The sequence below is a fragment of the Sander vitreus genome, chromosome 21, assembly GCF_031162955.1.
Source record: "Sander vitreus isolate 19-12246 chromosome 21, sanVit1, whole genome shotgun sequence".
Taxonomy (NCBI): Eukaryota; Metazoa; Chordata; class Actinopteri; order Perciformes; family Percidae; genus Sander; species Sander vitreus.
The window spans coordinates 15,467,805-15,485,801 of record NC_135875.1 but is presented as its reverse complement, the minus strand read 5'-3'; the positions used below and the strand labels follow the sequence as shown (position 1 = coordinate 15,485,801).

The 17,997-nt window shown below is 41.1% G+C and overlaps 1 protein-coding gene across 1 annotated transcript; it reads right to left on the bottom strand.

The window, feature by feature from the left end:
- Positions 1-582: 582 nt before the first annotated feature.
- Positions 583-16,691, bottom strand: LOC144536218 (uncharacterized). Its single transcript, XM_078279239.1, has 12 exons — positions 16,197-16,691; positions 14,544-15,405; positions 14,157-14,337; positions 12,712-12,854; positions 9,896-10,461; positions 9,380-9,653; positions 8,999-9,194; positions 7,958-8,142; positions 7,355-7,447; positions 6,350-6,514; positions 3,664-3,757; positions 583-2,528 (listed from the first exon to the last, which is right to left on the bottom strand). The coding sequence occupies exons 2-12, from the start codon at positions 15,364-15,366 to the stop codon at positions 2,465-2,467; spliced, it is 2,784 nt and encodes a 927-aa protein (XP_078135365.1). The 5' UTR covers positions 15,367-15,405; positions 16,197-16,691; the 3' UTR covers positions 583-2,464.
- Between the last annotated feature and the right edge of the window lie 1,306 nt (positions 16,692-17,997).

Here is a 17,997-nt window from a genome sequence, read left to right as displayed (position 1 = left end):
GCACCTCCTTCCTGTCTGTCTGTCTGTCTGTCTATCTAATCTGCCTTCCTGTGTCGTGGTTAGCAGGTTGAACAGTGAAAAGAAAGAACGAAAAAGGAATCTGCTTTGTAGGCCTACAAGTGCATGCAAGGCCTGAGAGTTTCAGCATGCTTTAATGTCTTCTATTTAGACAGCTACTCAACTGCGCAGTTAGTGCTGAACCATGAAAGAGAGCAGAGATAAAATACATGATTACTGCTGTTAGTTACGGCTCGCCAGAGCAAAGCACAAAGAGTTTCAAGTTCCAAATGCATCAGTAAGTGCTGCTGCAGACCGGTGATAAACAATGTTTCAGGTTAGAAAATTATAAGAGGAAAGATCTCTACATGATGTTGACAGGAAGTAATATCTTCTAATCAAACATAACCACATACACACAAATACAAAAGTAGACTGGAGGTACATCTGAGAGCAGTAGGAGCCGATTGGCTGGAGATTATAATAATTAGATATTTGAGAACTGGAGGACGAAAATGGAGAATGTCAAACATTGAGAAGTGACAGAGAGGGACAACAGAAAAAAACAACAATTGTGAGACTGCAAAAATTGCACATCTGCGGAAGTATTTTATTTCAAACCTGCTACATGTGCATGATATTTAAAGGAAAACGGGATAACAAACTGGAAGGCAAATGACGGGAAGGAAGCTTTTGAGTTGTGACCTGGAGAAGCACAAGTGTTACATTACATTGTGTTTCAGCATTGTCTAGCTTTTTCAGTGCGAGAGTCAGCACATTTGCATATCAATATATTATTTGGAGTGTAACATTGAAGTGCAATTGCCTCCTTCTGCTTTTTGTTTAAAACTTCTTTCTACATGTACCTTTTTACACAAAAGCTAAAAGTATAAAAAGTTCTCAATAAAAGACATTTTATGAACATTACTTTTTTTTTTGGGGGGGGGGAGAGATTCTTCTTCACTTACATGATTTTTATGGTTTTTACATATAGTTTTTTTTTTTACAAAATAGTTGCGCTTATATGAAAGCAGTGGTGTTGCTGTAAAATAAATCTGATTTCACAGGGTTCATTTTGCTTGACAAAAGGTGTATTAATTTATGTCAACACAAATCAGAACTGAGGAAAATGGTACCGAGGAGAGAGATCTCCTCACAAAAGGCAATTAAAGCAAACAATCTGAAATGTTGTGCACCACAGCAGATGAGTCAGGCAACATTACAAGGTAAGCGACACATCAACAATATAACAAATGGAGCATATCCAGGCTTATAGGTTTATTTCATGGCACTTTGTTTTGGCAATTTTTTATTATTTTCAAATTAATCTTTAGATTTTCAACTTAAATCAAAACTTAGATCAAACTTAAACAATCAAAATATTTCACTTTTTTCTCTGAGCCCAGCTAGTATCTGTATTCTACAATAACTTATCACTTCAGATTGGTGAAAACTGCCCCCCACCACCCCCTGAGAATAACTAACAACATATCCATAGTATTTACACTTAAGCTGCAGCAGAGATGGCTGTTCTTTCCCTCTAATAAATGAGGAATCAGCTGATCAAATAACACACAAGTAAAAAGTAGAGGTTTGTGAGCCACTAAAAACACACAAGTAAAACATAAAATAGTTTGAATTTTCTTAAGCAATCTCTCATTCCTCAAAACAAATACTCTTCATTCAGGAAATTACTCTCTTACTTCCCTTTTTCTTATTTTTGATCAAAGAAAATGTAAACAGTTTGCTTTAAGCAACAAAAGTGGTTACAGACACTCATCACACGTTAGCTAAAGACATTCACATTTAAAAAACAATCAAGCCCTTTGAAAGTCTAAAATGGACTTTAACAGCATTTAGCAAGAAAACAAAGCAGGAAGTCAACCGATACTAAATGTGAGCATGACGAATACTATCTTGGTTATAAAGTCTGTTGTTAAAACAACGCACCAGCTGAGAAGTGATGAAGGTCATTACATTGATAAATCTTCCTGCATAGCATGGCTGTTACATTTTTGAATTGTAAAGGCTTTTTCCACAGTAACATAAACAAGTCAACAAAAATGACCATTTAGGACTCAAGTATTACAAAACAATCCTCCCTTTTAGCTTCCTTTTGCTTTAAAAGTTGTAACCAGCACTGTTCAAAGGGCAAAGGTTGTACACCGCCTTTTAGAAAAATACGTTATTATTTTGCATTTTAAAATTCAGGGGTTGCCTGATTTAAGTGTCACCGGTGCCATGAAATATCACATGTCACACACTGGATGCAACCACGCTGCTAACAGACAACTACGAGTCATTTCGTCAGTGATCTTCCAAAGACACACAAAAGGACACTTGTGGTGGCACTCGGTTCAAAACAACCGCACAATCATTTACGTACAGGTCAAATTGATTACCCCCCTGCCTCTCGCTCTTTCTGCTGAAGTCATCCCATGCACACGAGCACCTCCAGATGCCTGGATTATAGATCTGACAGGCCCTCTGCGTGTTCACTCAGCTCCATGGTGTAATAGTCCAGAGGGCGCCTGAGAATAGAGAAAACAGCACACGCACACACGCCTTAATGCTTTCAGAGCTACACATTGCAATTACACTACAGTTTCCAGTCACTCACAGTACTCCGGGAGTAATTTACAGTGTTATGGTTTACCTTTGATTGCCCCCATGCTGCCCTTATCTACAACCATGACTTCAGTCTGTGATTTGCTGCATTTCCCACAACTTTCAACAACTTCCTGAGCACAGTCGTGAACTTTCTGTTTCAAAAGTTACACACACAGCTGAAGAGGTGCAATAGGGATTAGCATTACGTTTTTCCAGCCAAGGAAAAATAAGAGAGTGGGAGTAAGATGTTATGGCCGGTGGAGAAATCTGTATCTCAAGCACGGGCTTAATCCCTCTATCATTGTTCTTAGTGTAAAATGTTAAGACAAGAAAGAAGGTCTTGCTCTTTAATTTTGAGCTGCAGCTGGTGTCTGACACCAGAACCTGACATTTCACACTTTTAAAAAATGTGCTATTCTACAAGACTGATGGGCCAGAAATATGGATTAAAAATACACAGAAAAAAAATAATGTTTGTAGGATTTTTTTAACCTCAAATTCATAGTAATACAATGTGTTTTCCTTAAATATCAAGCTAAAGCATGGAGCAGGTTAGTTTAGCTTAGCATAAAGCCTGGAAACAGGTAGCCTGGCTCTGGTCAAATATACCCCTAATTAACAGGTTATAAAGTGCTATAGGTGTTGTTTTTAAATTTTGGACAGGGCAACTGTTTCCTGCTTTCAAGACTTATGCTAAACTAATCGCCCTAGCTGTAGTTTCATATTTACTGGACAGACATGAGAGTGGTATCAATCTCCAAGAAACAAAAGAAACACATCTTACGTGCGAGACTCCCAACAATGAAGCTGAATTATTGACTCCCAATTACACACACTTATTATACACAATATCATACTCACAACACTCAATCACTGCGTAATCCAAAGAAGGATCACAATTTAAAAAATAACCAGATGTTAATAGCAGCAAACTAGCAAAGAATACAGAAGGTAAATGCTGTTGACATAATGCAAAAGAGGTACTTTGAAATATTTGATCAGTATGCACATTCAGCAGACCAGAGAGATGAGAAAAAAAATAATAAGCGTGCTTACCTCTTCCTGTAGAAGTATATGAACAGAGCAGCTCCTAGTCCCAGTAGCAGGAGCCCTGCTACTATCAGCCCTATCTGTAAGCCCAGGGCAGATGCTAGGAGAGAGTCAAATTAAACCTCAGGTACACTTTCTGAACAAGTAAATACGTTTAAAACACAACATGGCAATTCAAACATCCTGACAAAATGTTAAAGCAAAAATAGATGCTTTAAATGCCTGTTATATATTCACCTACTGCCTTTTGTGTTCTTCTTAATGAAATACAGTATGTGTTAACATCTCAGGATAAGTGGTCTATTCCAGATTTACTATTGAAAACTATGTTTGTTATTTCCAACATTTAAAGTCACAGGAGAACTCCTTAAGCAGCTACTGTTGTTAGCAATACAACATAGGCACAACTGGTGTATCTGTTTACAGTGCAGCCAAACAAACTAGCATTGTTTGAATGACTTAGTTCGTCAGTAATTGGCCTTTTTCCATCATACATGAGCGTGATCTGATTTCATGCTGAACAAGTGGTTTTCCTCACAAGAGCAGAGCACAGTAAAGTTGGTTGCCTAAAGCGTGATTTGTACTTCTGCGTAAAATCTACGCCGTGGCTACGTACATAGGTACGTGGAGACACCAACCTACGCTGGACCCTACGCTGTAGCCTGACGTGCACCGCTCGAAAAATTAACTACACGTCGCGGCAACGCACGTCGGGGCTTGGTAGCGTTGCATTTCCCCCTACTCATTTCCTGGTTCTCCCCCATAAACTAGGGCTGCACGATATGAGGAAAATATCTAATTGCGATTATTTTGACTTATTATTGCGATATGATTCACGAGATAGAGATATATATATATATATATAAGATATATATATATATATATATATATATATATATATATATATATATATATATATATATATATATATATATATATATAGGAATGATCATTTTTGTATCACTCATTGAAAAATATAAAAAAAAATGATGATGTGATTTTTTTGCGAGGATCTGTACCAAACAGAATGCACAGGGAGACACTTTGTTTCTCTCACTATGCCTCTAGAGTCGCTACTCGCTCCGAAGGTAGTCACTGTCTCTCTCTCTCTCTCTCTCTCTCCCTCGCTCGCTTTATCACACACACAAATGCCGGCTCGACGCACACACCAACGCAAAAGTATAAACTTCAGGCCTCTTACGTAGGCTACAGCGAAAGCTCTGTGTGGAGCCTCCGCACAACCATAAATCACGCTTTACTGAGGAGATGAAGGTGTACAGCCTGGTCACTGATCCTTCTTGTTCCAGTACTCGCTGCAGTATTTAAAACTGACCCGTTGATTTAAAATGCTGAAAATGACCATGTCTTCGATCGCGGTCTGCTTTAACCATGTAGACAAATACATTGCATTTCCTGTGATTGCTTCACAATAAAAGTCAACCGTCTTTTGTCAGTGGCATGCTTTTCAAGTGAAGCATCAGCAGTAGAACATGTTTGGTTAGCATTCCCCTAATGCTTAATACAGTACATCTGTATTAAGTTACTGCTAATGCTTACTGAACATTTACTACTGCTGCATGGTTCCCTGTGATTGTTTGCTGTAAATACCTCATATGTAGGTTGGTAATTTGAATCCTGCACAGGAATGGCAGACCATGCCAATTCAATTATTTCTCCTTCCATGTTTTTTTCTTAAAAGGAGAATTCCGGCCAATTTTTACGTTAATCTTGATCGCTATAGCTACGCGAGTACTTTCGATAGAAAAAACCCTGACCCGAATCAGTGCAGGTAACACAGAGAAGCTGCAGCTACGTACTACAAGCGTCCCCTGAGCTAAAACGGCAGTGGTCGGGACAAGTTTTAGAGTGCCTTTGTGCCTCTTAACAGACACAAAATACAATTAATATGTCTGTGCCACATGAACAGGGCCCTTACGTGTCAACAAGATGCGTTTTCAACTCAGACAGTGTTTAAATTCTGCTGTCCGGTGAGTGTATTCAGCCAGGCTTCTGTGATAATCATCCCAATAACAATCCACGGAGCGGCGTTGGTCTGGTGGATGTCCTGGATAGGACAGATTATGCCTTCGCAGCGAAAAGTTTATGTTTATATATATATAGTATATATATAGTATATATATATATATATATATATATATATATATATATATATATATATATATATATATATATATATATATATATAAATAAAAAAAAACTGAACATACATACTAAATTGGCTCTAACAGTCTAATGTAAGATTCTGTATATGCTGTAGTTCTTGTATGAAAGGTTCTATATAAAAATAGCTGTTATTATTATTATTTTAATATTATACCTACTGCAGCTTTCTTTGTTGTACAACATATTGTCCTATATGGTTCCAGAGTAGAGACTGTGACTTTAATGAGCTCCTAATAAATCATAATGACGATAATGTACCACTCTGTCTCCATGTCTGATCTGGCAGATCTTATCACAATTCTATCTCTTGGGAGAGGACTTGCCACCAAGGGTTGGCTGCCATGCTTGGTTTTATTCAGAGAGTTTTAAGACCCCAGAGACCATGCTAAGAAGGTTTAACGAGCTGGATTTGTATAGCAGGCTATTAATCAGTTAATTTAGCCGATTAGAATCTGTTTTCTTTTGAAGTGAAAATGACTTGGCGAGCTGGGGTTATGTGGGTGCTAACCTGTGCTTGTGTAACGGTCCGTGGTGGGAGAAGAGCAGACGTCTCCCTGAGCAGAGGAAGGATTCATGTGCGATGTCTGGATGATGAGGGCCTTCTGATGATCCGACAGTGCCTGGATGTTCCCCCACACTCGCAGCCACCCAGACATGCAGGAAAAGTTGGCTCCTTGAGCACGAACAAACAAACAAATGTTTCATTATCTACATATGAAAGGTTTCAGGATGTGCCTTAGCTTGGCAAATATAGTCATTCTGTAATCAGGAAACAAGAGATGGGCGTTACATCTGAAGAGCACATCCCATGCCAGTTACTTAGTGTATATGAGGGATGCAGGATGTGTTAATGAAAAGGATATAGTCAGCACCTCCGTCTCTAAATAATGTCCCTCTGTGAGAATTGACTTCCAGAACCGGAAGTGGTTGCGGGAGTTGCTAGAGCAGTGCTCTATAGTGCTGCTCATCTCCTGTGAGTTGCCACATTATATCACAGCTGAAGCATTGCTTTACCAGTTGCACCTTTTTAAGCCACTACATTCTCAGAACCTAAACCTGGACTTCTCGCAAAATAGTAACAGTTATTCATCTGTACTGTGCAACTCCATGGTAACAGCGACATCCACCGCTGTGTTGATTGTTGTTCAGGTTCTCCCACAGAGTCAGTGGTCTCTGGTCTGCAATCCTTTGTTTTTTCCCTTTTCATGACTTTCAGTATCTTAAATATCTTATCTTATATTGAGTTACTTTGTACCTTTCTAACCTCTTTAATGTTATTTTCTGAATGGTGACACACATGATTTGGTCACTAGTGAAACCAATCTCTCATTATTTTTTAAGATTGAACTCCTGACACACATGGTCACACATTCAGGTGTGCAGAGATTTCTTGTCGGAAAAAAATCTTTTCACACAACGCACAATTTTTCAAATCTCAGGGTTGAGTAATTTCTTGCATTAAAAATCAGCCAAATGTGACAGTTTCTATTTATACTAAGTAAACCTGCCTCACCTTGAAGATACAAGGCAGAGATGCCACAGTGACACTTCTGCTCCAGGTAGTCGGCCACCTCAGCGACCCTCCCCTGGATTAGACCATTGCAGTCTGAGACAAACGGAGAAGAGCATGTCAGCTTTTATAAAAGGCATATGTACTGTGTTTTGACCATTAGACAGACAAAGGAAAACAAGTTCAGTTTTACATTAATTTCCACATGAAGGGTTTATCTTCATTGCTGTCATTTTCTTCTCCCCCCCTAAAGACAAGGTTTTTGCATTTTCACCTTTATTAGACAGTTGACAATTAAGCTACAGACAGGAACCATAGGGAGAAAGAGAAAATCATGACATGCAAAGATCCCCAGCTGGGATTGAACAAGGGATGCCGCAGCAACATGGTTCGCATCTTAACCACAAGGCACCAGGACACACCTCATTGCTGTAATTTTTAAAGTTGTGTAAGCAGTTTGTATGCACTTCAAGTACATTTAGAGTCAGTGTGTGTTAAAAATATAGCATCAATGAGCTTTACAATCTGTGCAACATGACACCCTCTATCCTTAAACCACATCATATTCACTTTCACATGAGTTTTTTTTAAGTTATGATGGCTCACCTCCCGACTGCTCCTGCCATTCACTGGACAGGGGTCCGAGGCAAAGATCAATGTGACTTGAGAAGGCGGCGCTCGGACAGATGTTGGTTCGGTGAGGTGTGGGCGACGAGCTTGTCCAGGAGGAGGGGCTCCTCACCTCGCAGCATGAACACCGGCTGAGTGAAACAGGACCATCTTCCACTGACCTGCACAATGCATGTATGAATACAAACAAACATATACACACAGCAGTAATAAGGATGATAACGTCAACAAAGCAAGTCTGCCTCGAATGACAAAGCAAAACAGAAAGTAGGTTTACATGAATACCAATTGGTTTAAGGCAACTTATGTATTTTGTTTACAGTAATGCTCTTTTAAAACAAGGACTCCTTTAGTACACAAAATACTTGCCACTTAACGGCACTATGCAATGTTAAACTTTGTATTGACAGATCCTGGCTTGTTAAATATGTGACATTTGCTGCTGTGTGAATAGCAGTTTAAAAAATATAATCAGTATTTTTATGAAGTTAATAGAGGCAGCCATGCCTACTATATACACAACCAGGGAAAAACCCCTCGAATACTATGAACATTTCAGCATGATGCATTTTTTTCCCTGAGGACATTTTTACATGTCAGTAGAAAAAGCACAGGTGAACATACTTTAATAAAAGTAATGTTGGCTGAATTCCAACATGCTTCTCTGTGTTCCTTACTGTGAATGAAGTAGACTTTCTTTTTTTTTTATTTCATTAAAATTATCAGATATTTTCACATTGGCTGTTCTGTAGGCGGGCGGTTTTTGTCTTCTGACTTTAACCTGCTCTGGTTAGCAGTGCTGTATTAGTTGGCATGGTAATCTTTCCTAGTTAAAAGAGAACCAGCTGTGATAAAAACAAAAACGGAGTCTGTCGGTGGCCTGGACCATATTAATATAATTAGAAGGCCTCTACATGACATTTTTAGCATTCTGATTATAGCCCTAATTGGGTTGGGGCATATCATTAGTGTAAATGTTCTCAGTGATTCAAGCTGCTGGATTTATTCTGCATTTACCTGGCAGCTGGAATCACTTGTCTCCCTCTGGTGGTGGACAGAGAGGAGAGCAGCTGCTGGTTTTCACTGAACACAAGTACATCTCTGAGACTGGAGTTGGTCAGAGCAGTGCCAGCTCTACAGACACTGAACAGGTCATAGCACAGGACTACGGCTCCTCGTACAGGCACTGTGGAGCCATCCGGGAAAGTCTGATCTATGCAGGAGAGAGAGAGGGTGAAGGAGTAGTAAAGTCAGAGATGGTGGGGATGGGTACAAAAAAGAAGAAGAGGGAAAAGGACACAGAGAGAGTGTGGGAGAGACTATTAAGAGGTTATTCAAAATGAGGATAGAAATCTTTTTTTTCAAAAGGCGTCTGTCCCTGAACAGCAAGGCCCTCACCTGCTCCTGTGACATTTCCAATGACGTAAAATCCATCCTGGTCAACAGATCCGGTCAAAGGAAAGGCAATGATGGTCCCACTGTGCTCCTGGTCAAACACAGACAGCACCAGGCCCCGCAGGTTTGTCATGGGGGGGCCGTGCAGCTCCACAAAGGCCCTCTGCTGGCTGTGATTGGTCCAATGGCCACTAGCCACCTCGCTGATGACCACACCCTCTGGGGCTGGAGGGGGGCGGGGGCAGCTGTTCTCCCTCAGAGGCGTGGGTGGAGCCACCTGTAGTGATTGATGCATTTCAGACTCATTTTTTCTCCTAAAAGCGTCTGTGATATATCCAATGAGATTGCATCAGCATCAATTTAATTATCAGTGCAATAAGCAAAACAACTAGCCAAATATTTAAAGGAATAGTTCAACATTTTGGGAAATGTGCAGCAACTTCTGGGAGCTACGCTCATGGTGACAGTTGACTTACTGACCAACTGACTGTTTATGAAACCTTCACCCTTTGTACTCACTGAAAAAGCAGACAGGTCATAGGGATAAAGACCTCTACAGCGGCTGAGGGCCTCATCACCAGGCAGAACCTCTGGATCCTCCAGCAGAGGCAGCTGTCCCGGGGTCAGAGCTTTACTCAGCTCCTGTGCTTCCTTATCTGATCCTCTCTGTCGGTAGACGACTGCATCCAGCAGGCCTTTGGTGGGGATCCCCCTTTGCGTGGCTGATGGCGGGCCAAAAGGGCTGCGATAGAGTGCCACAGCATCTGGTCCATTCTGGATGGTATTGGGGGGCAGGCGGAGTGATGGAGCTGGCACCAACCTGTCACTTCCCAACAGAAAGTAGCCCTTAGAAGTAGTGAAGTGTCCACTTAGGCTGATCTCCCTGTAGGGTTTGTTGTTGTGTGCACTGAACAGTAGGATCCAGATTCCTTGCAGGGAGACCCGGCGTCCTGATGGATGCCAAAGCTCGATGTACTCGCCGTCCTCAGCTGCGCCAGGTGTATCAGTGTTCAGCTCATTGATCAAAAAGTCACTGTTCCCCCAGGGTGGGAGGTGAGGTGGTGAATCTGTACCTCCTGGAATTACTAAAGCATAAAGAAAGGTATTAATTAGCTGCTGTCAAAGACTATTTTCACTTGACTTGACTTTGTTTTTTGTAAGGATTTAACGGACAACATTTAACATGTTAACAAAAGAGCTTTCCAGATGCTGGTAGGCAATGGTAGATTTTGCTAAGCTAAGTAGCTTTATATTTAACAGACGGGTATGAGAGTAATATCAATTTTCTCATTTGCAAGAAGGTGAATAAGCATATTTAGCATGGAGTTGTTAAAATAAACAAAACCATGAGTCTGTGGCAGGTACTTTGTATCCACAGGGATTTGTTGAGTTTTTATTTTTACGTCAAATACCTTGAAATGATTCTAATGGGCCTTGTACATGTTCAGTCATTTGTCTGATGTATGTCTTCTTAAAAGTCAAACTGAATGAGGAGATTTAAACCTGATTGGATGTTTGAACTAGGATCTAAATGTGCTACTGCTTTTAGTTATCTTCTTTACTTGACTGGTTGACGTACTGTGTTGTATTATACATCTAACAAATGAAAAATAAAAATCAGAAGAATAGTATAGGGTTGTTTACTGCTATTTTACTGCCTTTTTTGGCGATGTCCCCTGATAGTGGTGCTGAAACTCTATGGATAATTCCAGCTGGGTCTTATTCTTATATTTTATTGTTAAGATAACATATTACTCACTAATGTAATTGATAAGATCTGGAAAGATGCCAGCAATGCTGCAACTTCAGTAGACCTTTGCGTTAGTTCAGGCGCTCACATCAGCTGATTGGTGTCAGGTGTGTAATTCATGCTCAGTATCATTGGCTCATTGATGCACCATCCTTTGTTTGGCTACCAGCTGACCAGTAACACACTGTCACATTCATACAAGTGTACTAGGGGGCCTTTATAAACTGTCAGTTCTCACGAATACTCTGCTGTTTTCCCTTATACCAGCACTGCTTCCTGCTGCAACTCCCTCCACCTCCCCAACCTTTTACTTATGTGACTGAAGGATTGGTATTGTTAACTTGCTGGAGGATTCAATGAGAGCTCCTTCAGAGAGCAAAACCTTTCCCACAAAATCTGACTTTCTTGATGTGTCTCTGACTGAAGTACTGCTGGTTAACGTTGAACCAACAGCCTTTAGTTTTCTCTTCCAAAGACGTTTGGCTAACATGGAGCTCTTATCTAGGTGTATCAGAGGGCAGGGCTGACATCTCATGCTTAATATTGTAATAAACAAAAATTAAAATCTGTCCAGATTATAAGGATCTTGAGATTCAAAGGTCTTTCTTGACCTTGAAAAAGCAGTTGCGAAAACAATCTCACAACAAGGTCCATTAAGTAGCTGTTCTGGAGCTTTCAATTAAATAACATGATAGTTATTAGGACTAAGTTACTTTATCTTGATGTTCTTTTATTAACAATCTTATTTTGCATCTGGAAAATATAGTTTGTAACCTTTTTTATGCGACTAATTTTTCACTGTCAAATTTTGACAAATCTAGCTCCACCCTACAACATTTAATCAAACATTTTGCTTATCATCTGTTCAATGGATAGGAAAGGAGTCCACATAGAAAAACCACAGGCTTTTCTGAACCTCAATTTTTTGATTTCTTTAACAGACTCATTTTTCACTTCTGTTAATGGGGGTTCCTTCTTGGAGCAGTATCCCCCCCACCAACTCTCAGTTCTTTAATTTGCAATACTTTTTCCGGTGATGAAGCTTTGTTACCCAGTTCCTCAGCTGGTGAATGATACAATCTATAACTTCCCCGAGGTCAGCATTTGAGAATGTGCATGAGGATATAGCTTTACTTTGCGGTTTTCCGAGATGAATAAGAAATCTATTTGAAAGTATCCATGTTTGCACATGTAGTTCCTTATGGCACAATTACCAACAGTCTCTCCATGCAGTTGACTCATCCTAATTTTATAAAACAGCCACACATGATCTCGTTCTCATTATTAAGGCATTGCCATGACCTAATAATATTGTTACCATGCATATTGAACATTCATGGCCACGCATTATATCAATTTCACAATGTCTGAATAAGGTTGGACTTTCTACTGCCTGTCAATCACACATGCAATACCTGTTCTATTCCCTTCCTTACTGCATGTAAACTGCAGAGAGAAAGCAAAAAGTGTGGGATTGAGTTGAGTTGACTGAATCTCATATGCTGTATCAAACAACATACATATCTTAATAATGTTGAGCATCTAAAATAAATTTAAGAGTCATGAAGCACATTCAAATACTCACCAATACTGTGCGGGCAGATCTTTGGCCAGGGGCACTGGTTGGGCTGTGCAGGAGTTTGCGAGGCCTCCCAGAAGACACCAGGGTCTCTGGCCCAGGTGGCCACACCACAGCGACTCAGATAGAAGCCTCCCTCTTTCAATAAACTGACAAAGTAATAAAATCATTTAGAAACAACCCTCAAAAATTGACCCTTATTTTGAAGGGTATAATATTATAATTGGTTAGTGTTGGATGGCACATTTATACTTTGCAGTGGATAAACAAAGCACATCATAATGCTATCCAATAATATTGCTTTAAAATAAAAAATACTAATTGTAATGCTACATTTCATAATAGTTTTTAGCAGGCATGGCAATGTAAGTCTGTTGGTCAGTTCGTGCAAGACTTTGGTTCAGACTGAAATATCTCAAGGATTGGATGAATTGCCATGACATTCATTCATCCATTACATTTGGTAAACTCATTAATGTCCCCCTCTAGCCTGGCATTGCCTAACTAATTTTGCAAATGCGTATTCATCTGGAACCCCTCTGGAAGTTCATTTTCAACTTCCAAATGGCGCGAACCAAAATGTGGATTGGATAGACCTACAACCAATCCCAGCAACGAAATGTGTGACGTAGCACTGAGCAACACATGAAAATTGGGGCGGTGCTTGGTCCATTTGAACCAGGTTGGCACAAAATGGGCCAGATGTGTCTGCCAGAGCAAATAAAACATGACCTCGACAGATTCGTTTGGTTTCCAGGCCCGCCCCCCTTAGGATGAATTGTTAATAACTTTGGGGAGACTTTTCCTCTAGCAACATCAAAATATTGATTTGTCCAATTTTTTGGTTTATTATGACTAATTACCTGCAGCCTCAGCTCTACTTTGTGTTCACTACTTATTAGCAAATGTTAGCATGATAACGCCCTAAGATGGTGAACATGGTAAACATTAAACCTGCTAATCTTCAGCTGTAAGCATGCTGACGTAGGCATTTGTTCAAAGCACTATTGTGCTTCAGTACAGTCTCACAGGGCTGATAGTGTGGCTGTCAACTAAGTCTTGTTGTATTACATCCATTTAAATAAGTGAGGTGTGAATTAAACTTTGGGTGTTACTATGAGCAAATATATTTCAATGTCAGTGAGAACCTACATGTGACTTCTGCCCCACAGTGATCAAGACACACACACCAAACAGAAAAAAATGCAACAGCAAAGAGGAACAGTGGTCACAAGCCTCTCCCAAGTAAAATATGTTTGACAAAATGCATTTCACAACACTTGAAACTACGGCCTCAAAAATAACTACAGAATGTTACTAACACATCCGATAGTCACCATGAGCTTCATCAGACTAGCATTGATTCTTTCCACCTCTGCATTCACTGCAGTCAAATTGGGGTGGTTTTACTTTGGAATTTAAAGGAGTGGTAAACTATCATGGTGCCTTGCCTGTTGCTGAGTTGGTATGGCTCTCTGCCTGGGATGAGAGTCTCTGTAAGGTTGGCACTGGGCTTGTTTCCAGGTCCAGCAAACACAAATGCATCTAGAGGCTGTATCTGGCTCAGTGGACTGCCAACAGGAAAGACTGAGGCTCTGCCACTGTAAATAGCCACCGCCCCAGACTCATCTCCTGAGAAGAAATAACAGAAACAAAGAATTTAGAATAAAACAAAAGTGAGTGAATGAATTAATGAAAATGTACGAAAATGCACTAAAGCTCTCTTCGGAGCTTCCACATGTAAAATCTGATGAAATGAAAAGCTGAAACGATCTAAAGATCATACAACTCCATCCAAAGCGGTAGAACAAGATCAAGACAACCCACAGCACACTGACCTTTCATGTAGTTCTTCTCTATGTTCACGGAGATCAACCCATTCCTGAAAGCATCCACATTCACGTCCACACTCACGCTGACCCTGTCCGTTCTCCCATCCAACACAACCAGCACCAGAGGACCTGCAGCTGGAGCCTCTGTTAGCTCCACAAACCCATCCACCTGCCCTCCTCCCAGCTTCAGCTCAGTGATGACAGGAATGGATGCTGGGGCAGCAGGCGGGGTGCAGTTATTCCTCTGACCTGGGGAAGGTGAGGACACCTGAAAGCCCCAGCGGTCTTCGGACAGCAGGCACCTTTCAATTGACTCGTCCCCCTCAAGGGCTGTTTCATCCTCAACGAAGGCTGGTTCTCCTGGTGTCAGAATCTCAGCGAGGAACTCTGCGCCCCCAGTACGGCGAGTCATGTACACGACAGCGTCCACCAGCCCAAAGGCTGTGACATTCATCTTCTCACTGTATCGAGCAGCAGATGTGTGATAGAGGACAACGGCGTCTGGGCCGTTCTGGACTGTGTTGGGAGGCAGGAGGATGGCTGGTTTTGGCTGTATATCCACCGAGCCCACCAGGAAGAATCCTCTGTCATTTGTGCTGTGGCCTTTGAGATCCAGCACCTTGTAGGCTATATTTCCATTTCCATTATAGAACACAAGAGTATATCCATCCAGTGAAGCCTGTCGTCCACTGGTGTGATACAACTCCACAAACTCAGTGGTGTCCAGTCTGGGGTTGTCAGCGTTGATCTCGCTGATAATGAGGCAGGTGTCACCACTGACTACCACCACCAGGCAGAGACAGGCCACACAGGCCAAACTGACCACCATGACTTACAGCTTCTCCGGAATACCCGGACAGGGGAGCTTCTGCAAGAAAAAGTTGCATTCCTCAGTAAAATAAAAGAACTGAGGGACTGTTGATACTGGGGTTTATTAAACTCAAGTAACACTGGGTTCTTATTTAAAAGGACAATATGACTGACACAATCTGAGCCACAAAAAAGGACTGGCTACTGTATCAGTAGCGTGCTAACAGTACTGTAATCAAATCTTATGGTTACTACTTCCATACCAGACTCCCTAGAGGAGAAACCTCATAATATCATGAATGAGTCTTCTATGAGTCTATTTTTTTGTTCATTGTGACATTGGGAAATGCACGTCTTCTGCATGAGTCATGAAATGTTGCGAAACACACTGGCAAGAAGATGGAAACTTTGCATGAATCGGTAAAATGCTTTTAGCTGTGAATAAATAGGATTAAATGGGCAGATCATTTAAAATAAATTGGAACTGTCATTTTACAGGAGCAAGTTAAACACATGATGCCGTTTACCAACCCCATTTCATCCCTAAATCACTTAAAATCGTCACAGCTTTAAGGTTAGCTATAAAAGATAGTCTTAAAGAAGCTACATTAGTTTGCACAACAGTCACTCTCTAGGAAACCCACGTTGGGACACAAAAACAGACGTCTTAAAATGAAGAAACGGTCCATGGAGTTTAATTCTGCCCCGAATTTATCTCCCATCCCACGACAGTTATTCCAGTCACGGTTAGGCTGCTATGCATGCATCTTTCCGTCGAAAAAAAAAAAAAGCCTGTCAATCTGCTTTCTATCAGTGCCACACACGGTCCTAAAAGGCGTCGTGACTTACTGTATTTTCTTGGTCCTTGTCGGCCAGGTGTCGGTTGTTGCACCGTCGAAGCCGCTCTAGTGGAATGTTAACCCTGTCGGAAATAATGTTGGTAAAGTTTGTTTTCTGCTCTCCGCCGCTCCCTTCATTCACAAAGCAGCACTTTCTCCCCCCGGACTGTGGGCGGTCAGACTGACTGAGAGGGAAGATGCCTGCCAGGGGAAGCACTCTCTTTTTTTCTACGGCTCAGTACACCATTGAGCCATCCACAGCTGAAGTCTCGCTGAAGATACAACACAGTAAACCCTACGAAACGACTAAAGAGGCGGGTAAAGTGTAGCCTAACCCTCCAGTTGGTATTGCCACTATTCAAAATAGATAAAGTAAAACTAGCTAGGGTTATTTCTGTTTTTAGAGCAAAATAACACGGCGGCCTTAAGTTCATCCCAAGAAGCCTTGTAAAAGACCTGAAGGGGGCCCCTGACCCCACTGTGAATTAGGGGAGAGCGGGTTCAGTGGTAACTCTTCAATGAGAGCAAGTCCCGCCCAACATCAGGTCATAGCTTTGTTCCTGTATTTTTTCAACACACAACTCATTTTGGGTTTCAAAGAGGATTGAAAAAAAATATTTCATCTGACTTTCTCAACAGCTGTAACAATAGGCTACATGTGTATGCTTAAATGATTACCTACCTATACTTGCATAAGTAAAGGTAACAGAAGAAGAAGAAACACCACAGTATTTAGTGTAAAACTTATAAAAATAGATAGCCTAACCATTAATACAGTATAAGAAAAATAGGCTACACTGATCATCAAGAAAATGTTAACACATACAACAGACCCCATGCTCCTTTATTTTATGCAATGTTCAGAGAAAAAAGTTCCTAAAAGTCATAAAATTAAACCATTACAGATTACAAACAATCATTAATATTAGAGCCAAGTACCACAGCACTTTATGTTTCTATAAGAATATTATGCTACATTATGATTGGCTACCAAAATATAAAGTACCATGCAACAATGTCAGTGTAAACTAGATCCTACAGTAACATCACTGCTTGAGAATGTAAGGATTTTTCATTTTTCACTTCACACATGAGACTTTTTTAGCCTCATTCCTCCAGGGGTGGAAGAAGTACTCAGATATTTTACTTAAATAAAAGTACCAATACCACAATAAGTAGGCTACTCCATTACAAGTAAAAGTCATTCATTTAAAATTTATAAAAAAAAAAGATATATATGAAAATGATTTAAATTAAATAAGCTGGTTTGACCATGGAGATGTGAAAAATATGCACTAGTCCGGATACATGACCTACTTCCTCCATCCATCCATCTTCGTCCGCTTATCCGGGTTCGGGTCGCGGGGGTAGCAGCTCCAGCAGGGGACCCCAAACTTCCCTTTCCCGGGCCACATTAACCAGCTCCGACTGGGGGATCTCGAGGCGTTCCCAGGCCAGGTTAGAGATATAATCCCTCCACCTAGTCCTGGGTCTCCCCCGAGGCCTCCTCCCAGCTGGAGGTGCCTGGAACACCTCCCTAGGGAGGCGCCCAGGGGGCATCCTTACCAGATGCCCGAACCACCACCACTGGCTCCTTTCGACGCGAAGGAGCAGCGGCTCTACTCCGAGCTCCTCACGGATGACTGAGGTTCTCACCCTATCTCTAAGGGAGACTCCAGCCACCCTCCTGAGGAAACCCATTTTGGCCGCTTGTACCCTGGATCTTGTTCTTTCGGTCATGACCCAGCCTTCATGACCATAGGTGAGGGTAGGAACGAAAACTGACTGGTAGATTGAGAGCTTTGCCTCAA

Bases quoted from the DNA above. Each gene is read 5' to 3' on its own strand.
- LOC144536218 (XM_078279239.1), bottom strand. From the start codon at position 15,366: ATGGTGGTCAGTTTGGCCTGTGTGGCCTGTCTCTGCCTGGTGGTGGTA. The intron at 14,338-14,543 runs GTCAGTGTGCTG...ATTTCTTCTCAG, and splicing joins AGAGAAGAACTACATGAAAG to GAGATGAGTCTGGGGCGGTG. The intron at 2,529-3,663 runs GTAAGCACGCTT...CTCTATTCTCAG, and splicing joins ATATACTTCTACAGGAAGAG to GCGCCCTCTGGACTATTACA.